General features: G+C 42.2%; 1 protein-coding gene across 7 annotated transcripts in view; it reads right to left on the reverse strand.

Moving 5' to 3' along the window:
* Positions 1–2,642: 2,642 nt before the first annotated feature.
* Positions 2,643–18,958, reverse strand: part of ASPH (aspartate beta-hydroxylase) — a 253,502-nt gene continuing 237,186 nt past the window's right edge. For 4 of the 7 annotated variants that reach the window (XM_040354262.1, XM_040354261.1, XM_040354260.1 and 1 more), the window contains exons 22-25: positions 17,886–18,021; positions 11,765–11,856; positions 11,245–11,378; positions 2,643–3,539 (exon numbers count right to left, since the gene is read on the reverse strand). In XM_040354262.1, coding sequence (XP_040210196.1) covers positions 3,389–3,539; positions 11,245–11,378; positions 11,765–11,856; positions 17,886–18,021 — 513 coding nt within the window. In that variant the 3' untranslated portion in view covers positions 2,643–3,388. The remainder of the gene's footprint in view (positions 3,540–11,244; positions 11,379–11,764; positions 11,857–17,885; positions 18,022–18,958) is intronic. The other 3 variants (XM_040354264.1, XM_040354263.1, XM_040354266.1) reach the window with 1 other exon arrangement.

Raw genomic sequence — 18,958 nt, forward strand, 5'->3', positions numbered from 1 at the left:
AAGCGATACCTAATTATATATAAGTAGCTGCATAAGGCACAAGGATATTTACTGAACAGCAACATGTTTACAGAGGGTTGCAAACCTATTTACGGAACAAATTTGGCTTGAACTAAAAACATAAGCAAATGCCAAACATGCTACTAAGAAATGGCACAAAAACATCATGATATTAAAACATAACACAGTAAGATAAGGAAAGGGTGAAGGCGCCAGCATCTTCGGTAAGAGAATCAGGAAGTGAAGCCTTGCGGCTTCACAGCCTGGTTCCCTACTGCAGGGGGACGGAGGAGGGGCCGGACATGGCATAGATCGCAGCGGAATCTGCGGCGATCTATTGCTGGAAATGGGAGCAAATACCTGTATTATACAGGCATCTGCCCCCCCCTGAAAGGTGCCAAATGTGACACCGGAGGGGGGAGGAACCGGAAAAGCGGAGGTTCCATTTTTGGAAGGAACTCAGCTTTAAGGATAGGCACAGAGATTGATGATAAAGTGTGATGGGTTGGGGTTTAACATTTTGTATTGTGTACAGTACACACAACCTAATACCTTTGCTTCTAATCTATCTGATTGGTGAGATTCCCACATACTGCCAGTCAGCATGTCTTCCTCTGCCCTGGGGACGACAAGCGAAGACAGTGCTAAGAAAACTGCAGCAATCACTCAGGACAAGCATTAAGATTTCAAATCCAAAGACGAAACTTGACTGGCTGCTCTGAGAGACAGTCCCACTTTTTTGCTCCAGTTTTCAGCCACCGTAAATCAATCCCGCAGAGGTCAATGAGAAGACTGCTTATTCTCAGGAAGATGGAGGCCCAGGTTGCAAAAGGAACAAGGAAATGGAAGCAGAATAATTTACATGCAACGTATACATTTTGAAGTAGAAGTTGCATAAAGTTGCCATTTAAGTTGAAAAGGGTCTAAAAAAATGTGAACCTTTTTCTTTCAAATTCATCCTTTATGCCAACTAATCATTTAACAGCAACATTACATTAACAGTAGCCAAACTCAGCATCAGGCGTTATTGTGAATGGCTTTGAGGTAGTCCAAATATTAAATGCTCTGATAATCCATTGACCTTGGTATGGCTTAAAATCAATTCTCAGAATTCTCTGTAGCTGGGATAATGGATGAATTTAAAATTAAGTTTGAAAGAAATTGGACAGCAAAAAGCTGCATAAATGTAAACTACAACCAAAAATACTGCTGCAATTTAAAAAGGAGATTTTACTAACTGTCTTAGATATTTATATCAGTATCTGCACTTCCAGGAATGGGGTTATATAACAAAGGTTGAGAAAAAATATGGCTAGAAGTTTATCTCACCTAACACAGTGGCCTTGATGTCACTTAAAAAAGTCTCACTAGAAGATGAAAATGCTTGTTAACCCCTTCGGAGGAACCAGTTGACATTGCACTTGGTCTCATTCAAAACTGTGGAGGGGATCCTGAGTAAGGCCTGTAGAGGCTGAAACGTGTCAACATTTTTGTGCTGGATTTTATCCCCCCTCCTAATTGTTTGATCTACAATAAAGCTTGTTTAACTGCATTACATCAGAAGAGGCTTGCAGAGACTATATGCGGGGAACTGATGTGAAGATTTACCTCATGGGATCGGAGTCTCAGGTTTTTAGCACTGTTTCCTGTTTTTGTGCCCTCATTCCTGAGCAGCTCCTCCCACCTGTAACCGCAATCGGACAACACTGGATGAAGGCAACAAAACTCTGACAGTCCAAAGGAGAAGGGCATGAAAGCAAGGGCGCACAGAGCCTGTACAACTTTTTTTTGTTACTACAAAAAAAGCTACTGATGACAGATCAAAGCACCTGCCCACAAGCTGCAACAACCTGCTATCCTGGATCGGAGGAAAGAGTACAGATGTACAGTAAGTGTCCGTGGCTTGTGCTGTTGTGAATGCCCACAGACTAGACAAGTGCAGTAGCTGGTGTGGATTGTTGTGGACTTGTATCATTGTGAAGAACACAGGGTTGCTAAATGTTACAACTGTACTTTTTCCTCCAATCTAAAAGGGGGCAGGCTGGCAGGTTCTTTGGTCTGTCATCAGTGGCTTTCTTTGCAGTAAAAAAAGAAGCCAAAGAGGAGGCACAGGGTTTTTACTATTAGAAAGCAGAGCTGCACATTTCCCCTTCTCTTCTGGCAGCTTTCAGAGGAGAAGTGGGTGGGGTTGTGTAGGCTTTGTATACACTGTGGGGCGGGAGCTCAGTGCTGGCTGTAACTCCCCCACAGGAACACCCTTAATTTGGGCTTCAGCCTGGGGTGGAGCTACAGCCAGCACTAACAATAATAAAAATGCAATTTTATTTGAAAACCCCTGCATAGATTTAAAGGAGAACATGTGTGATATGCACTCAGACCCTTGGGGGTTTAACAAACTTTTACATCTTCTGGAAAGATCTCTTCTTTAATGATTATAGTGTATGCCAGGTCACTGAACCTATTTCCCCAACAGTGTACAACCACAGATCTTTGAAGAGGAATGGAGAGATTATGGGGGGTAAATATATGTCTAATAGATTATCTTATAGGAATGTTTAAAACATGCAGCTAGGGCATTGTATATGCTAAATAAGCGCAAAGGAGATAAAATGTAGGCAGGCAACTTACACAATGGCTTAATCTATTGTGTAAAAGAGACGTGTATTTTTTTCACACTTGAGTCACAATATCACAACTAAAGATTCCAATATTACTCCTGCCTTTGCAAAATGCAGAAACCAAAGCTTGGATACCACATTGGGCCTGAAGCCCCAACGAGCTAGAAAAGAAGGCCATGGCAAAGGGTGGAGGACAAGTCCAGCAAGGAGATCTTCCAGATAGGTTTCCATACAAACATAACCAGCAGGCACTTCAAACTAACACCACCCACCCAACACCGAAAGAATGACTTTCAGCGTCCATCTAGTGAAAATATAGGGTTCAGTTTCAGGTTTATTCTAGTAAACAAAGTAGCAGCTATACAACCAGAACCTTCTTCATATTTACCCCATATAATACAATTTGTTATGTATGCAAAAATGTTTGATCAGTACATGGTGATTGTTGAAAGAAAATTCAGTGATGATAGTTCAGTACATTGAGGCAGGTTTAAAAAAAAAAAAAAAAAAAGTATTGTAGGACAATTAATAGTGGTTTACCTTTTTTTCAGAATAGTAGCATAAGAGAACATAATCTCAAAGTAAAATCATTCATGGAAACTATACTATAAACCATCACCAATAGAAATATGGCACAAAATAATATTGTATATACAAGAAATATCAGGTACACCCATACGGTATATGCGTAACAGTGATATTAGGGTGTATTTAGTGCTTTAGAATTTTCCTTCATCTGATTAGGCTCTGTAAACCCATTCACATCACATTTAAATGGCAGGCAGAGTCTTCCTTTGATGCTGTGAAAGCTCCGGGTGCCAAACGTCCACAATAAATATTAACCGATAGGCGTCAGCTTCTTGCCACACTTCATGTTCAAAAGAGTCATCAAAAATCAGCACTTTGCCTTCCGCCCAGCTCCTGTAAAATAAAAATACCACGTGAAAACATTTCCGTAAAGCTTTGCTCGACCCATATGCTGTGGAAACAACCGGAGCCGATTTCACTGTGTATGTTTTCCTCTACAACTTGTAGATACAAATAGGTGTTTTGCTTTCCCTCGTTTAACATAGGGAAACCATAGTACAGCATGTGATTATCATGGGGGGGGGGGGGGGCAATGATTTTATATATATATATATATATATATATATATATATATATATATACACACACACATTATCTCACAAAAGTAAGTACACCCTGCATGAGACAACACTGAAATGTTTTTATTTTTCTACAATGTAAAGTAGTGAGTGTACAATGGTATTAGGCTACTTTGACAATGAGGTGTTTTTCAGGCGCTAAAGGGCTAAAAATATTGCCTGTATAGCGCCTTAAAAATACCTCCCCTGCAGCTCTAATGTGAAAGCTAAAGTGCTTTAACACTGGAGCGGACGGGAAAAAAAGTCCTGCAAGCAGCATCTTTGGAGCATTGCGGGAGCGGTGAGTACACTGCTCTTAAAACACCCCTGCCACCCCCCGCCCCAGTGTGAAAGTGCCCTAACAGTGTAAATTTGCTTCCCCCTCAAAATAACTAAACACACAGCCATCAATGTCTAAACCACTGGCAACAAAAGTGAGTACACCTCTAAGTGAAAATGTCTAAATTGGGCCCAAAGTCAGTACTTTTCGTGGCCACCATTATTTTCCAGGACTGCCTTAACCCTCTTGGGCATGGAGTTCACCAGGTTGGTACTCTTTTACTCCTCCATGATGACATCACTGAGCTGGTGGATGATAGAGACTTTGCGCTTCTCCACCTTCCGTTTGAGGATGCCTCACAAATGCTCAATGGGTTTTAGGTTTGGAGACATGCTTGGTCAGTCAATCGCCTTTACCCTCAGCTTTTTTAGCAAGGCAGTGGTCTTCTTGGAGGTGAGTTTGGGGTCGTTATGTTGGAACACCGCCCTGCGGCCCAGTCTCTGGAGGGAGGGGATCATGCTCTGCTTCAGTATGCCACAGTACATAATGCCATTCATGGTTCCCTCAATGAACTGTAACTCCCCAGTGCCGGTGTTCTGGAAAAATGTGCCCCCCTGGTGGATTATGCCCACCCTGGACTGCGCAGGCACAGCGTTCTTGCTCCGAAAATTACCGAACATTAAGAGCTGGGCATGAACTGTAGACTGCGCCTGTGCAATGAACAGGTCATAGTGACAGTCGCTGCCGATGCTCGCTCCACTCTGCAAGGGGGCGTGTATATTACAATTATATTGTGTAAGGGGCGGATGCCACGTCATCCATCAACAGTGCGGGGGGCGTGGCGTGTGTATTACTATTATATTGTCTGCAAGGGGGGGCGGGTGTATGAAATGAAGGACGAGTTTTGCACGGTTGGTGGGCGACTTTGTGGCATCTGCCCCTTACACGATATAATCGTAATACACCCGCCCCCCTTGCAGATTGAAGCGAGCATCCGCGATTGAGAGGTGTGTTGAGGTATTTTCGCTGCACCTGCGCAGGACAGAGCGGGCAAAATCCACAGGGGGACAATTCTCGGCAGGACACCGACAGTACTCATGCAGCCCCAGACCATGACACTCCCACCATCATGCTTGACTGTAGGGAAGACACACTTGCCTTTGTACTCCTCATCTGGTTCCCACCCCACACGCTTGACACCATCTGAACCAAATACGTTTATCTTGGCATCAGACCGCAGGACATGGATCCAGTAATTCATGTCCTTAGTCTGCTTGTCTTCAGCAAACTGTTTGCGGGCTTTTTTGTGCATTATCTTTAGAAGAGGCTTCCTTCTGGGACGATAGCCATGCAGATCAATTTGATGAAGTGTGCGTCATATGGTCTGAGCACTGATAGGCTGACCCGCCACAACTTTAACCTCTGCAGCAATGCTGGCAGCACTTAGGGATGTACTTACTTTTGTTGCCAGGGGTTTAGACATTGATGGCTGTGTGTTGAGTTTTTTTTGAGGGGACAGCAAATATACACTGTTATACAAGCTTTACACTCAATACTTTACATTGTAGCAAAGTGTAATTTCTTCAGTGTAGTCACATTAAAGTATATAATATAAAATTTACAAAAATATAATGGGTTTACTCACTTTTGTGAGATACTGTATATGTATATATACTGTAAATAAATATTGACACACACACACAGTGCTCAGCATAAATGAGCACACCCCTTTTGAAAAGTAAGATTTTACTCAAAATCTCAATGAACACAAGAACAATGTTATAGAACATTTGTTTAGCTCATTACATGAAAGCAATAATTTTAATAATATAACTTAGATTACAAAAATATTCAGTTTTATTCAAATTAGTTGATGCAACAATGAATACACCCTACAACAAAAACTACTACATCTACTACATCTAGTGTTTTGTATGACCTCCATGATTTGTAAGGACAACACTAAGGGGTTGATTTACTAAAGGCAAATCCACTGAGCACTACAAGTGCACGGTAAGTGCACTTGGAAGAGCAGTCACTGTAGATCTGAGGGGAAGATATGTAATGAGGGGAAGCTATGCTGATTTTATCATCCAATCATGTACAAGCAAAAACCCTGTTTTTTATTTTCCTTCCATGTCCCCCTCAGATCTACAGCGACTGAACTTCCAAGTGCACTTACCAAGCACTTGTAGTGCTCAGTGGATTTGCCTTTAGTAAATACACCCCTAAGTCTTCTAGACATAGAATGAACATGTTGGCGTAATTTTGCAACACTCATCGTTTTCCATTCTTCAAGAATTACCTCTTTTAGAGCCTGGATGCTAGGTGGAGAATGATGCTCAACTTGTCTCTTCAGAATTCCCCATAGGTGTTCAATTGGGTTCAGATCAGGAGACATACTTGGCCACTGAATCACTTTCACCCTGTTCTTCTTCAGAAATGCCACAGTGGCCTTAGATGTGTGTTGTGAATCATTGTCATGGTGGAAAAGTGCACAATGACCAAGGACACGGAGTATACCATCAATGACATGATGCTCCCTGACACCAGCAGCCATCATGCAGCAACACAGGATGACACTGCCACCACCATGTTTCACTGTAGGCATCATGCATTTTTATTTGCTCCCCTAACCTTACAGTTTTAAAGCAATCAGTTCCAAAAACATTTATCTTGGTCTCATTACTCCAGAGTACAGCATCCCAGTAGTCTTCTTTTTCAGCATGGGCCTTAGCAAATTCTATGCATGAAGCCCCTGTTGATGAGCCGAAATACATCGGGTTTACATTATAGCACCCCATACTGCTTTTATTCTTGTGATCACCTTTTTTATTGTAATATTTTGAAATTTCTTATGACTTTTTAATAAAACCTGTCATGGTTTGTTTTTGACCTGCACCATTTGGAGCACTCTCTCCTTTTTCTTTTTCGAGTTTGCTGGAACTATTAGTTCCCTCTTGTCCTGCATCTGAAGGCCCATTTGTTTGGTTCCTGTCGTTTTTGCTGTTCCTGGTTTTCATTTCACCCGAAGGTTCGAGAAACGCACCAACATCCGGAGAGTCTTTGTTGCAGTGACCCAGGTCCTTAGAGGCCACTAAGCGTTTTAGACTCACTGTTGTAAAGCAGTTGGAGTCCACAACTCATGGTAAGAGTACCCTATTTTTTACATTTGATGCCTGTATGATCCCTGCAGTCAACTAGAGTATCATCAGTCCATGCCAACGATTGGAGAGTCACATATTTGTTTGTTTATGGACTATTTCACATTCAGTGTTTTATTTCTCCAGCATCACATTATTTGTGATATCTGGTCTTTATACACAGACTTTATTATTGAATCACCATTATTGCAATTTATGTCACATATCGTATGTTATCATTGACATTGTATTTTGATACATTTTAGCGCTGCACTAATTATTTTGAAATTCTATGCATGGGTTTTAGGAGAGGCTTGCTTCGTGGACAACATCCATGCAATGCCATTCCTTTGCAGTGTATCCCGTATTGTGTCACGGAAAACAATCACACCAGTTTGGCTTTCTACTTTCTTTAGCTAGCTGTAGTGCACTTGCATAGCAATTTTCTTTAACCCTTCTCATCAGAAGATGCTCCTGTGGAGGTGGTAACTTTCGTAGATATATATGGATGTCTCTGTGAGGTTGCAGTTCCATCTTTGTTAAATTTTTGTATAATTTTTGCTTTAGTATTCTGACTAAGTGAAGCTTTGACAGCATGAAATTGGAAGGGGTTTAATTTGTTAAGTAACGCCCTTTGATATTTTATAACCCCCTGTCTGCTGGACACCTGTTTAATGAATAATTGAATGAATAATTAGACTCGCTTGTAGTTGAAGTCTTATTAATTAGGATTTTGTTGTCTAAAATTTTGCTTTGCTTCTAAGAATTTCATTAGGGTGTATTCATTTTTGCAACATGGTCTTGAATAAATTTGTTAGGAATAAAAACTTTTTTTGTGTGTGTAAATTAACAAACCTTAGTTGCAATCAATGGCCCGCATTTGTGTAATTATTTTGTGTCCAGTAGAAAATGTTGATTATGAGAGGGAAGTAAAGGTTTTCTGACAAATCTGTTGGAGTGTAATCATTTATGTTGAACAATGTATATGTGTATATATATATATATATATATATATATATATATATACACAGGGCGGTCTTTAAGAATGATTGGATCATGTGCAAACAATCCCCCCCCCCCCCCCCAGCTCCAACTCATACAATAAATAGCAGCTAGACTCATCAAAATCTGTTTACTGCAGCAGATTGGACAGCGATTGGTTGCCAGAGGTTACAGAGTATCTTTACTGCTCACCCATTGGTTGATAGAGGTTACTGCACATAATTATTGCTCACTGGGTGTCTATTTCCACAGAATAAATCAACCTCATTGTGTTTATTCATAGAAGTTTGCATTATAGCAGAAAATAATTTGACATTTCAAGTACTAACACAGCCCATTTATCAATCCATTAAAAAAATATAATTTAAGGAACTTGGAGAGATCCTGAAACTATGTGTTGTTCTGTGACATGCATTTGAACCACACATGCAATTCAGGGACCCCAAATGTACTTTGGGAGCTTCTGGAGTCTTGACACACTGAACTAAAAGCAGTGGTTGAATGCTATTTAAAGGAGAAGTACAGCCAAAGCTTGTTTGGCTGTACTCCTCGTATGGATCACAGGAGTGCAGTTTGTTTTGCAGTTCTGTGGCCCATTTTCAGCAGAGAGCAGGCTGAAGTCTGCTCTCTGCTGACGTCACAGAAGTCGTTCCAGGCGTTGCGTCATCATGACCATGAAGTCAGGATCCGCCAGATCCCTGGACTGACACCCAAATCAGCCTTTTAGCGAGCCGCTGAGAGCCTGAGCCAGCTGCCCCCTCCACAGCTCAGCGCTCCAGTGAGCGAGGAGGGGGGCAGAGCTGTGACTGACAGTCACCAGCTCTCTGCTCAAGGAGCTGTGAAAACCGAGTGATCGGCTGTGTTCAATCACTCGGTTCTCAGTGATGGAGGCGCCAGGGGACAGATGCAACATCAGACCAATGCTGCATCCACCTAGGTAAGTATAATCGAAAAAAAAAAAAAAACATACTTCTCTTATAACGAGAAGAATTTACATAGTTATTCAGGTTGGAAAAAAAAAACAGTCCATCTAGTTCAACCAAAAAAAAAAATCATACAATCCCATATACACAATCCTATACCCACAGTTGATTCAAAGGAAGGTGAAAAACCCCAACAAAGCATGATCCAATTTGCTACAGCAGGGGAAAAATGTCCTTCCTGATCCCCCGATAGGCAATCTGATATTCCCTTGATCAACTTAACCTGTAATTTGTTGGTACCCAGTTATATTATGTACATTTAGGGAAGAATTCAGGCCTTTCTTAAAGAAATATACTCAACCTGGACAGAACCACCTCTGGAGGGAGTCTATTCCACATTTTCACAGCTCTCACTGTGAAGAAACCTTTCTGTATTTGGAGATAAAATGTCCTTTCCTTCAGACATAAAGAGTGCCCCCTTGTCCTTTCGTGATGACCTTAAAGTGAATAACTCAACACCAAGTTCTCCGCTTATTTTTTTGTACTTGTTGATCATACCCCCCTTAATCTCCTCTTCTAAAGAGAGAATACATTTATAGCGGACCTTTACCCTTCCCAGGACAATCCTGCCTCTCCACCCCTCCATCCCTTCCTTTGCAGGAATAGGACATGTTTTTTTTTCTTTTCTTTGGTTTACGTCTTTTTTTTTATTTTATGTAAAGGCCTCCCCATGCACATCACTCCCCTTAGGTCAGTGGTTCTCAACCTGGGGGTCGGGACCCCCTCGGGGGTCAAATGACGATTTGCCAGGGGTCCCCGTATCCTGGGCTGTTCCTGAAGCCCGCACCACTCTACCAGCCTTTTCGCAGCTGCCCAGCATGGCTGTTCCTGGAGCACGTGGCCGCCCACTTAGCCTCATTGCAGCCGCCCATTCAGTTCATGGCATGGCTGGGGGGGGCAGACACTAGAGGTCAGCTGACTGGTGAGGAATGTGAAGTGGGAGGGGCTGAAGGAGACCCTATCTCCTGATTTCGGCATAGGTGTCACTGCTACGAGACACCACAAAGTCAGAGATACAGTGAGTAACACTACCTGTGATTATAGTTGCCATTAAAAGAGCCCACTACAGTTCTCAGATCAGCAGATGACCTTGATTAAGAGCACCAAAGTTGGCTGATGAGAAGCCCCCGCTGCACTGCCACTCATCCCATTTCCCGCACTCCCCACCAAAGAGTAAGAGAATGAATAAAAAATACATGAAAAGAAGGGGAGAAACAAAGAAAAAGGAAGAGAAAGAATAAGAGAAAAAACAAGAAATACAGTTAGAGCGAGGGATGGGGGGAAAAAAAACAAGAAATTAGGATAGAGAGAGATAAAAGGGAAAAAATAGAGAACAAAGAGAGAGTGATACATCCTAAAATGTACCATAAGTGGAAGGGACTCAGGGAGCGATAAATGTCCGTGGGTTTGGGGGCGCAAATTACTTGACTTGCCTTGGGTGCTGACAACCCACGCTACAAAAATAATTTTACTTTTGGGGGTCCCCACAACTTTAGACGTTTTATCAAGGGGTCACGGCACTAGAAGGTTGAGAACCACTGCCTTAGGTGAATTACGCACACACTGCCCGCTGTGCCTCCCGGGATATTTACGCCACATATCCCAGAAGACATAACCTTTTATTCAAGAGCAGGAGGAGGGGGTGGGCCCTATTGGTGCATCATCAAGAGGCCCGTACGTTAAACCGCGAAGAGCCGGCGAGCCTCTCGATGTTGTCTGAGAAAAAATAGTGGCGCAGGACAGAGCTGGGCATAAGATGATCTCAGTTTGTCAATGCTGGATCCACTGGATGGGCGAGTATCTGAAATGTCCATAAACCACCATCAGGTACGCAGGGCAAAAAAAAAAAAAGGAGGAGGTCGACCAGAGTTCCCCTTTAAGATGATATTTTTCCCAAGCTCCATGACACAGCTGCATTGTCTACCACAGCTCAATTGTTCATGCTAAATTCTTTTTGCAAAGACCTGTTCTTATCTGACAACACAACACAGTTTTTATAGAAAATTTCTAAATTAAAAAATGCCACTTACAACTAAAATTATAAGGCATGTGAATATAACACAATGCTCTTACCTAGTGTCATTGGCACATCTTATTTTACAACCAGTCTTTGGTATAACCAATCCTACGTGCATCCGCAGTCTGCAGTTTGTTGGCCCTGTGTGGGGCCACACATGAGTTCCAGGGTGCATGACAGAGTATTTGATCTAAGCACAAAGACAAAAGTTTAGGAAATGTAAAACTGTATAATGAATACTACCAACGGCCCCCTGGCTAGGACACAGCACACTGTGCTTCTAATGTGATGACCAAACCTCTATAAATAATTGCATTTGGTACTCTATATATTCTCTTAGCTCTAAAACATACATATTACAATAACAATGGTTTAAATCCTTGCGAACACTCAATAAAATCTGCCATTACTCTGGGATCCTAGTGATTAATTACACTATAATACCAGGATTTACCAAATTATGTAGATTCTACTATAATGCATTGCAATACTGGACCACTAGAGACCCCCAAACACACCAGCTGGGACCCTTACCCCCATCCGTTGGGTTTATAGAAAAAGACTGATTAACTGTACCTGACCCCTGCGGCATCCAGTAGATTCAGGAAATCTTTCTAGTAAAGCACATGTTTTAGGTGCAGAATTACAGGATTTTTCATTTTTCCGACCTGAAGAAAAAAGACAAATGTTCAAGAATCTGTTCATAGCTGCACTTGTCTCACATCATGTCATCCAGACCGTGTTCATATAAATTCAGCAACATTCAGAATGACATGAACAAACATGTCTACATTCAGGTAGGTCAGGTTCAAAACCCATCTTGCTTCATTAGGATTTATCAAAATTTCATCTAATTAACAACTGTTTATCAAACAGGCTGCCATGTGTTGACTTCATCTGTCAGCACATGTGGTCATCAAACTAACACCTCCATTACCCTACTTGTTGTCTAAAAATCTGGTTTAGATGCCGATCATCTAAATATTTCAGATTTATAGAGGTTTGTGTAGCCAATTTAATATTGTGTGGCCATTTTTTCTCAGCGGGTGAATGGAAAATGTAAAGGAAACCTGCATGGACAACAAATCTGAAGCATCTAAATTCTAAAAGCAAATCTTCATGTGGATGAAGTTATCCAAATTGACGAATATTCTACTCTGTACATTAGTTTTATTATAAAGGATCTATATAGCACCAACAGTTTACAATATAAAGGGGGACAGTACAATTATAACACATAGTTCAATACAGAAGGAATGGGAGGGCCCTGCTCATGTAGCTTTCAATCTAAAGGAAGAGGGAGGTGGTAGAAAAGGTAATAGCTGAGTACAGTTTTTTAGGTTGAGGTGGGGTAAGCTTCCATGAAAAAATTAGTTTTAAAGGACTGCCTAAAGGCAGACAGGGTTCGGAGCTGCCCAGCCATACTGGGTAGGGAGTTCCAGAGGAACGGAGAGGTTCTGTTAAAGTCCTGGAAGTGAATATTGGAAATGGTAACAAAAGAGCTAGGAAGCAAGACATCTTGGAAGGAGCGGAGCTTACGATTTGGGCGATATCTGCAAATGAGGTTGGTGATGTAGCTGTGGCCAGTGTTGTGGATGGCTTTGTACATTTTGGTCAGCATTTTGAATTATATATGCTGGGCTAGTGGAAGCCAGTGAAGGGATTGGCAGGGAGGGGCAGAAGTCATGGATTGGTTAGTAAGGTGTATAATTCTAGGAGCAGAATTCAAAGGTAGGCCAGTCAGAAGGGAGTTGTAGTAGTCAATGCAAATATAACCAGAGAGTGAATAAGTTGTATTGTGGTGTCGTTAGTCCAAAAGAGGCGAACTCTGGAAATGTTGCAGAGGTTAAGGCGGCAAGATTTACCTTGTGATTTGGATGTGGGGCCGAAGGATAGGTCAGAGTTTAGGATTACACCTAGCATCCTGGCCTGAGTGGAGGGACCAATGGTTGTGTTGTTGATCTCAGTTGTAAAGTCAAGGGGGGGCTAGATCGAGAAGAAGGAAATATTACAAGCTCAGTTTTAGAAAGATTGAGTTTGAGGAAGTGGTGTGACATATGTCACTCAGTAAATTTGTAATACATGAGGAGATTGAGGGGGGAGTTGTGGAGTAGAGAGATAGATCTGGGTTTCTTTAGCGTAGAGGTGGTATTGGAAGCCGTGGGAGGTTTTGAACTGGCTCAGGGAAGAGGTGTAGAGAGATACGGAGGAGCCCAAAGACAGAGCTTTGGGGTACCCCAACAGAAAGAGGAAGATGTGCGGAAGAGATGATGATGTTTGTGATGCTGAAAGTGTGCTGAGATAGGTAAGAGGAGAACCAGGAAAAAGAAGAGTTGCAGAGACCAAGGGAGTGGAGTTTATTAAGGAGAAGTGGGTGGTCAACTGTGTCAAAGGCAGCTAAAAGGTCTAAGACTACGAGTATGGAGTAGTGGCCATTGGTTTTAGCATTTAGTTGGTCGTCAGTGAGTGTTAGTAGGACAGTTTCAGTGGAATGTTGCGGGTGAAAGCCAGACTGTAGGGTATCGAGAAGGTTGTTGTCAGTGAGGTAGCAACTCATACTGGTTGTGGACATTCAAGACAATTCAAGGCATTCAAGAAGCTACATATTTATTTTTATTTCGGGGGGACCTTAGAGACTGTATGAAATGGCAGCCTCCAGTCTGGAGATCCAAGCTCCCCCACTTCCTCACCCACTCCCCACTGCCTGTGTCTGTATTAGCAACAGAAAAATGTCCACTGTCAAGAGTGTAGCACAGTGCTAATCTTCCAGCTGGATATTTAGATGCAGTGTGTTCCGGCTTAGAGGCTCTTGAGGGTGCCCTGGAGACTAAAATGCAGTATATGACACCACCTTTAACCACTAGCCACCATCATTCTACTGAGGTAGGTCAGCTCTCTTCCGCAAATCGCTGTAGCTGTACATCGGCCCTTTAAACTGCTAGAGCAGGCACACGCGTGCCCACTGAATGTGGCCGGTGGTCTCGATGGCCGCCAGCCATGAGTGATCGTGGGCATGAGACACAGTACGAGCACTTGTCCTCTAGTCCTCTTCTCCTCTAGTCAGTCACATCTCCATAGAGTAAGAAAAACACTGAAGTAACACAATTAACCTCTTGATTGCCCCCTAGTGTTAACCCTTTCCCTACCAGTGACATTTACACTGTAATCAAAAAAGAGAGAAGTGCATTTTTATATCTCTGATTGCTGTATAAATGTCAATGGTCCCAAAAATGTGTCAACAGTGTCCGACCTGTCCGCCACGATGTCGCAGTACCGATAAAAATTGCTGATCGCTGCCATTACTAGTAAAAAAATTGAATAGACGCTATAAATTTTGAGCAAAACCAAACAATATACATTTATTGTGATTTTTTTTTACTAAAAAAAAAGTAGAAGAATATATATCGGCCTAAACTGATGAAGAAATTCTTTATTTTTTGGGGGGGATATTTAATATAGAAAAAAAAATTTGTTTATAGCACAAAAAAGAAAAGGAAAGGAGATCAAATACCACCAAAAGAAAGCTAAATTTCTGGGAAAAAAAGGATGTCAATTTTGTTTGGGTACCACGTCGCATGACAGCGCAATTGTCAGTTAAAGAAACACAGGGTCTGGTCATTAAGGGGACAAATGTGTCCGGGGCTGAAGTGGATAAGTGCCTGTGTAGCACTACCCCCGCAGGAGCTGCCAGTTTAGATTTGGGCCTTGCACGTTACCTCGCTCTTCCCTATCTAAGGGATGAGATGAGAGTCTAAGAACTTCAATGTCCACACAAGTTGAAAATCCTTTTTCTGTCAGGTTTTATTTCACACAAACTTGTATAGGTAGAGGGATGGAGGGTCAGGGGAAGGTTCAAGTACACAATGCAGATCACTGGGGAACTTCTAAGTTTCAAAAGTCACACTCACCACTTTCCTCAGAGTGGGTACTGCTCACCCGGATAGGTCCCTCTCACTGGCCTAGTAGCCGGGATGATGCACGGACAAAAAAAAAAAAAGAATACAGTCTCTGCCACAGACCTTTCTTTGAAGATAGAAATAAACTGTTCCCGAATCCTCTGCCACAGGATTTAGTACCCAGATTTCCAGCCGTACAGTTTAGAGCCTTTAAGCCGACCAGGCAACACTGTAAGGCATCATAGAATGCGGTGCATCCTCCAATGAAGTTATCATGCCTCTCCCGAGATACCAGACTTCCGCTTGGTCCTCCACAGGACAGGTCCTCCCTTGGTTTCCTCAATTGAGAGGCTTTATCCCACAGGACAGACAGCACAGGATCACCTTCAAAGTGTAAGCCCCAGTCAAGACAACTGGGCCTACCTGGCAGAAATGCAGCTTCGGGCCAACGTTGTCCCGGGGCTGAAAATGGACCATCACATACCTCGAGCCAGGAGGGCCACGAGGCAAAAAGGGACCCAAGAAAATGGCGTCTGCCCCTTAAAGCGGGGGTTCACCCTAAAAAAAATGTTTAATATTACATTGAGCTCACTTCAGAGATTGACCGTATGCTGATCTTTTTTTTTTTTTTGTCGTACATACCGTAGAATCCGGCGGGACTGGGCGTTCCTATCCAGCAGGCAAGTGATTGACGTGATGACAAACACTACCCCCGTCGCATACGGAGCGTCACAAGTTGACAAAAGAAGCCAAACATCGGTGCGCAGGCGCCGTATATCGCCGACTCGCCTTCGGGTTCTTTCGGCAACTCGTGACGCTCCGTATGCAACGGGGGTAGTGTTCATCATCACGTGAATCACTTGCCTGCTGAATAGGAACGCCCAGTCTCGCAGGATTCACCATCGCGTCAATCACTTGCCTGCTGGATAGGAACGCCCAGTCCCGCAGGGATCACCACCCGAAATCCGGGGGTGAAAATAGCGATTCTACGGTATGTATGACAAAAAAAGCATAGGTCAATCTCTGAAGTGAGCTTTTTTAGGGTGAAACCCTGCTTTAAGTATCCTTCACCAGCATGCCTAGCGGGGAGATCACTCCCCCTGGGCTTGTTCCCGGGGAAAAACACCCAATACACTCTGGCCTGCCTATGTTCCAACATTGGCCTGTGGTGGTAATGCCACCTACAGGCAAACAATGGGAAAACCCTCCAAGCACAGCCATAGCCGCAACAGAAGCTGATTTAGCCTTAATCATCAGAGTCTGAGCCAACTACCAGCTCAGACATCCACTAAATTTAAACATAGCCCGACGAGATATGGATCTCCCGTCGGACAGGTGGCAAAAGGGAAGGAGGGCAAAATGGTATTAGGGGATTAGTAGATTTGGGGTAGCAGGGAAGGAACAAGTATAGGAAGAGAGATAATGTAACATATTATGAGCCTCTTTTCTTCCCCCAAAAGAGATCCACCTCCCCTTTACTTTTTGTTTTTACTTTTATTATTTGAATTGTTATGAAGATAATACTGTTACTTATGTATCGACTGATTTAAACCAGAGGAATGCCTCCTAGGTTTCTGTATACTCTTGCTTTGCTAAAAAAAAACAATAAAAGAAGATTGAAAGAAATTTAAACATAGCGCGTGTTCATCAGAAGCAGGGCACTACATCTGTTTTTAGGTTTAATAACTTTATCCAAATAACAGGTAGACACTGTTGCATTGAACACTCTCCTTCCTTAAGCAAGATCTCAAATCTGAAGGTCATGGCTGTGCTCCCACACTGCAGACCAAAAAGTCACTTTCACTTGTTTTTTGTTCCTTCCAAATAGTGAAATAAATGTAGATCCAGAATTAATAATAGCAAAGCTTAGTAGGTCGATGCTTTAATGAACTCAAATGGAGATATTATATCTCCCAAAAACCCAAAAGCTAAAATAAATCTGTGGGTTGTCAAGTATGAAAGCATCCACTCAGTTAAAATATACAGTATCTCAGTTTTTAAGTTTTTTTTTATTATTAGGTATTTAACAAGTACAAAGTTATGTAAAAACGGTGTCATCAGAAATATTCGTACAATTAAAGTGAAATAAGTACATAAAGAGCACAGTGAAACTGATAAGGCAGAGCCTAGCATACATGTCGTGTGCATCTACTTAAGAGAGACCAATTACATTCAAGTATGTAAGCCGTCTGATTCGCTAAAACATAGTAGCTAAATACTAGTGCAAGAAAAAGGGAAACAGTGCAAGAGATAAACTCAGGAACCAATATGGGCAGGACCTAAACCCGCTCACCCCTATAGGGAACGCACTGTGAATGGGAGGGGACCCAAGAGAGCATACCTTAATGCAAGATCTGGTGAGGTTCCATTAGGTACAATCCCAATGCCGCCAGTACAAGAATGGTGTATATCAGAGACATGGGCGATGCAGATCAAATGGTCAGCCCACTAAAAGACTATGGAGTAATGATTCGAAAAAGTGCTGAGTGGAATCTGAATCTAATGAGAACGAGCTTGTCAAAGCATCCGTGCAAAGGAGTGTAGGGAGTGAGGGTAAAGGGAGGGGGGGGGGGCAGGGAAGGGGGAGGTATAAAGGTGGGATGGAATTCTTCAATGAATTAAATAGAATTAGTTATATCAGGCTCTATAGGGGGTGTGTTAGGGACACCTGGGTCCGTGGAACTGAGAGATTCGCAATAATGTATCCAGCATGACCAAGTGAGTCCTCAGTTTTTAATTTAACTAACATTACCACATATGCATAAAAATCCATTTAATTAACATTTTTATTTTCAACTTACCTTGCTGCCACAGTGTATATTGACTCCAGTCTCCCTTTTCCCTCAGATTTTCATCTTCAGGAACAAATAGACCTTTCGTTTTATCCATCACAGCAAGCCCCTCGTCACGAATTATCTTCCAGTTGGCTTCCAAAGCCTTGACAAAGAAAGAGCCCAGGATCATTAATGCATAAGACGGCTCACAGTTGATCACTATTTCACAAAATTAATAAGCATGCTGCTTCTTACTGCATAACAGCTCTGCACGCTGGAATCATTATCTCAAAATAAAACGTGCCTGGAATCTATATGCCTGCATGGGCTTTTCAACAGGAAATTGCTCTTGCTCTTTGACTTCAAACAATACGTTAGCCATTATGTTTCTCCAAACAAGGCAACACAGTGGTAGCACCTATCAAAACCAGATAACTAGCTCGGTATAATAAAACAATAGACATCAGGGTGTCTGCTGTGCTTTTAGATTTGTTCATTGGTATTCATAAAAGCATCATCTAAAGAGACATGCTATCATTTTAACTGCCTGGAAATATTATAATTGCGGGATGTCAAGGGAAGGAACGTGGAGAACTCATTTACACTGAATTTTCTTATGAGAAAGGGACAACACACAAAAGAGTATCGGTCGCCTATAATTAGCACAGCCAGTCATATATTTATTTTTCGCCACACCTGTGTGACCAGTCAATTTACATGAATTTGGTAGCAGCACAGAACCACAAGTTACAACGTGAACATTTTTAGTTTGCCGCAGGCCAGCAAGCGACAACTAAGAAATTACCGCTAATTACGTTGACTGGTTCCCTATGAGCCTCAGATTTGCACACTGTGCTTTTACATGCATGTTAGACTTTTACTGTATATATTTAGTGAGATACAGTTGAACTTTATGAAACTTACATTTTAATGACACAAACAGAACTTTTTAACTGCATCTGCAACATGTAGATTTCAACGAGTCCTGACCTGGTCTCTGGTTGCTATAAGTCAGGGGTCTCCAAACTTTCTAAACAAAAGGCCAGTTTATTGTCCTTCAGACTTAAAGGGGGCCGGACTGTAGGTATTGGGAGTAGAAA

Source organism: Rana temporaria, chromosome 5 (genome assembly GCF_905171775.1).
Source record: "Rana temporaria chromosome 5, aRanTem1.1, whole genome shotgun sequence".
Lineage (NCBI taxonomy): Eukaryota > Metazoa > Chordata > Amphibia > Anura > Ranidae > Rana > Rana temporaria.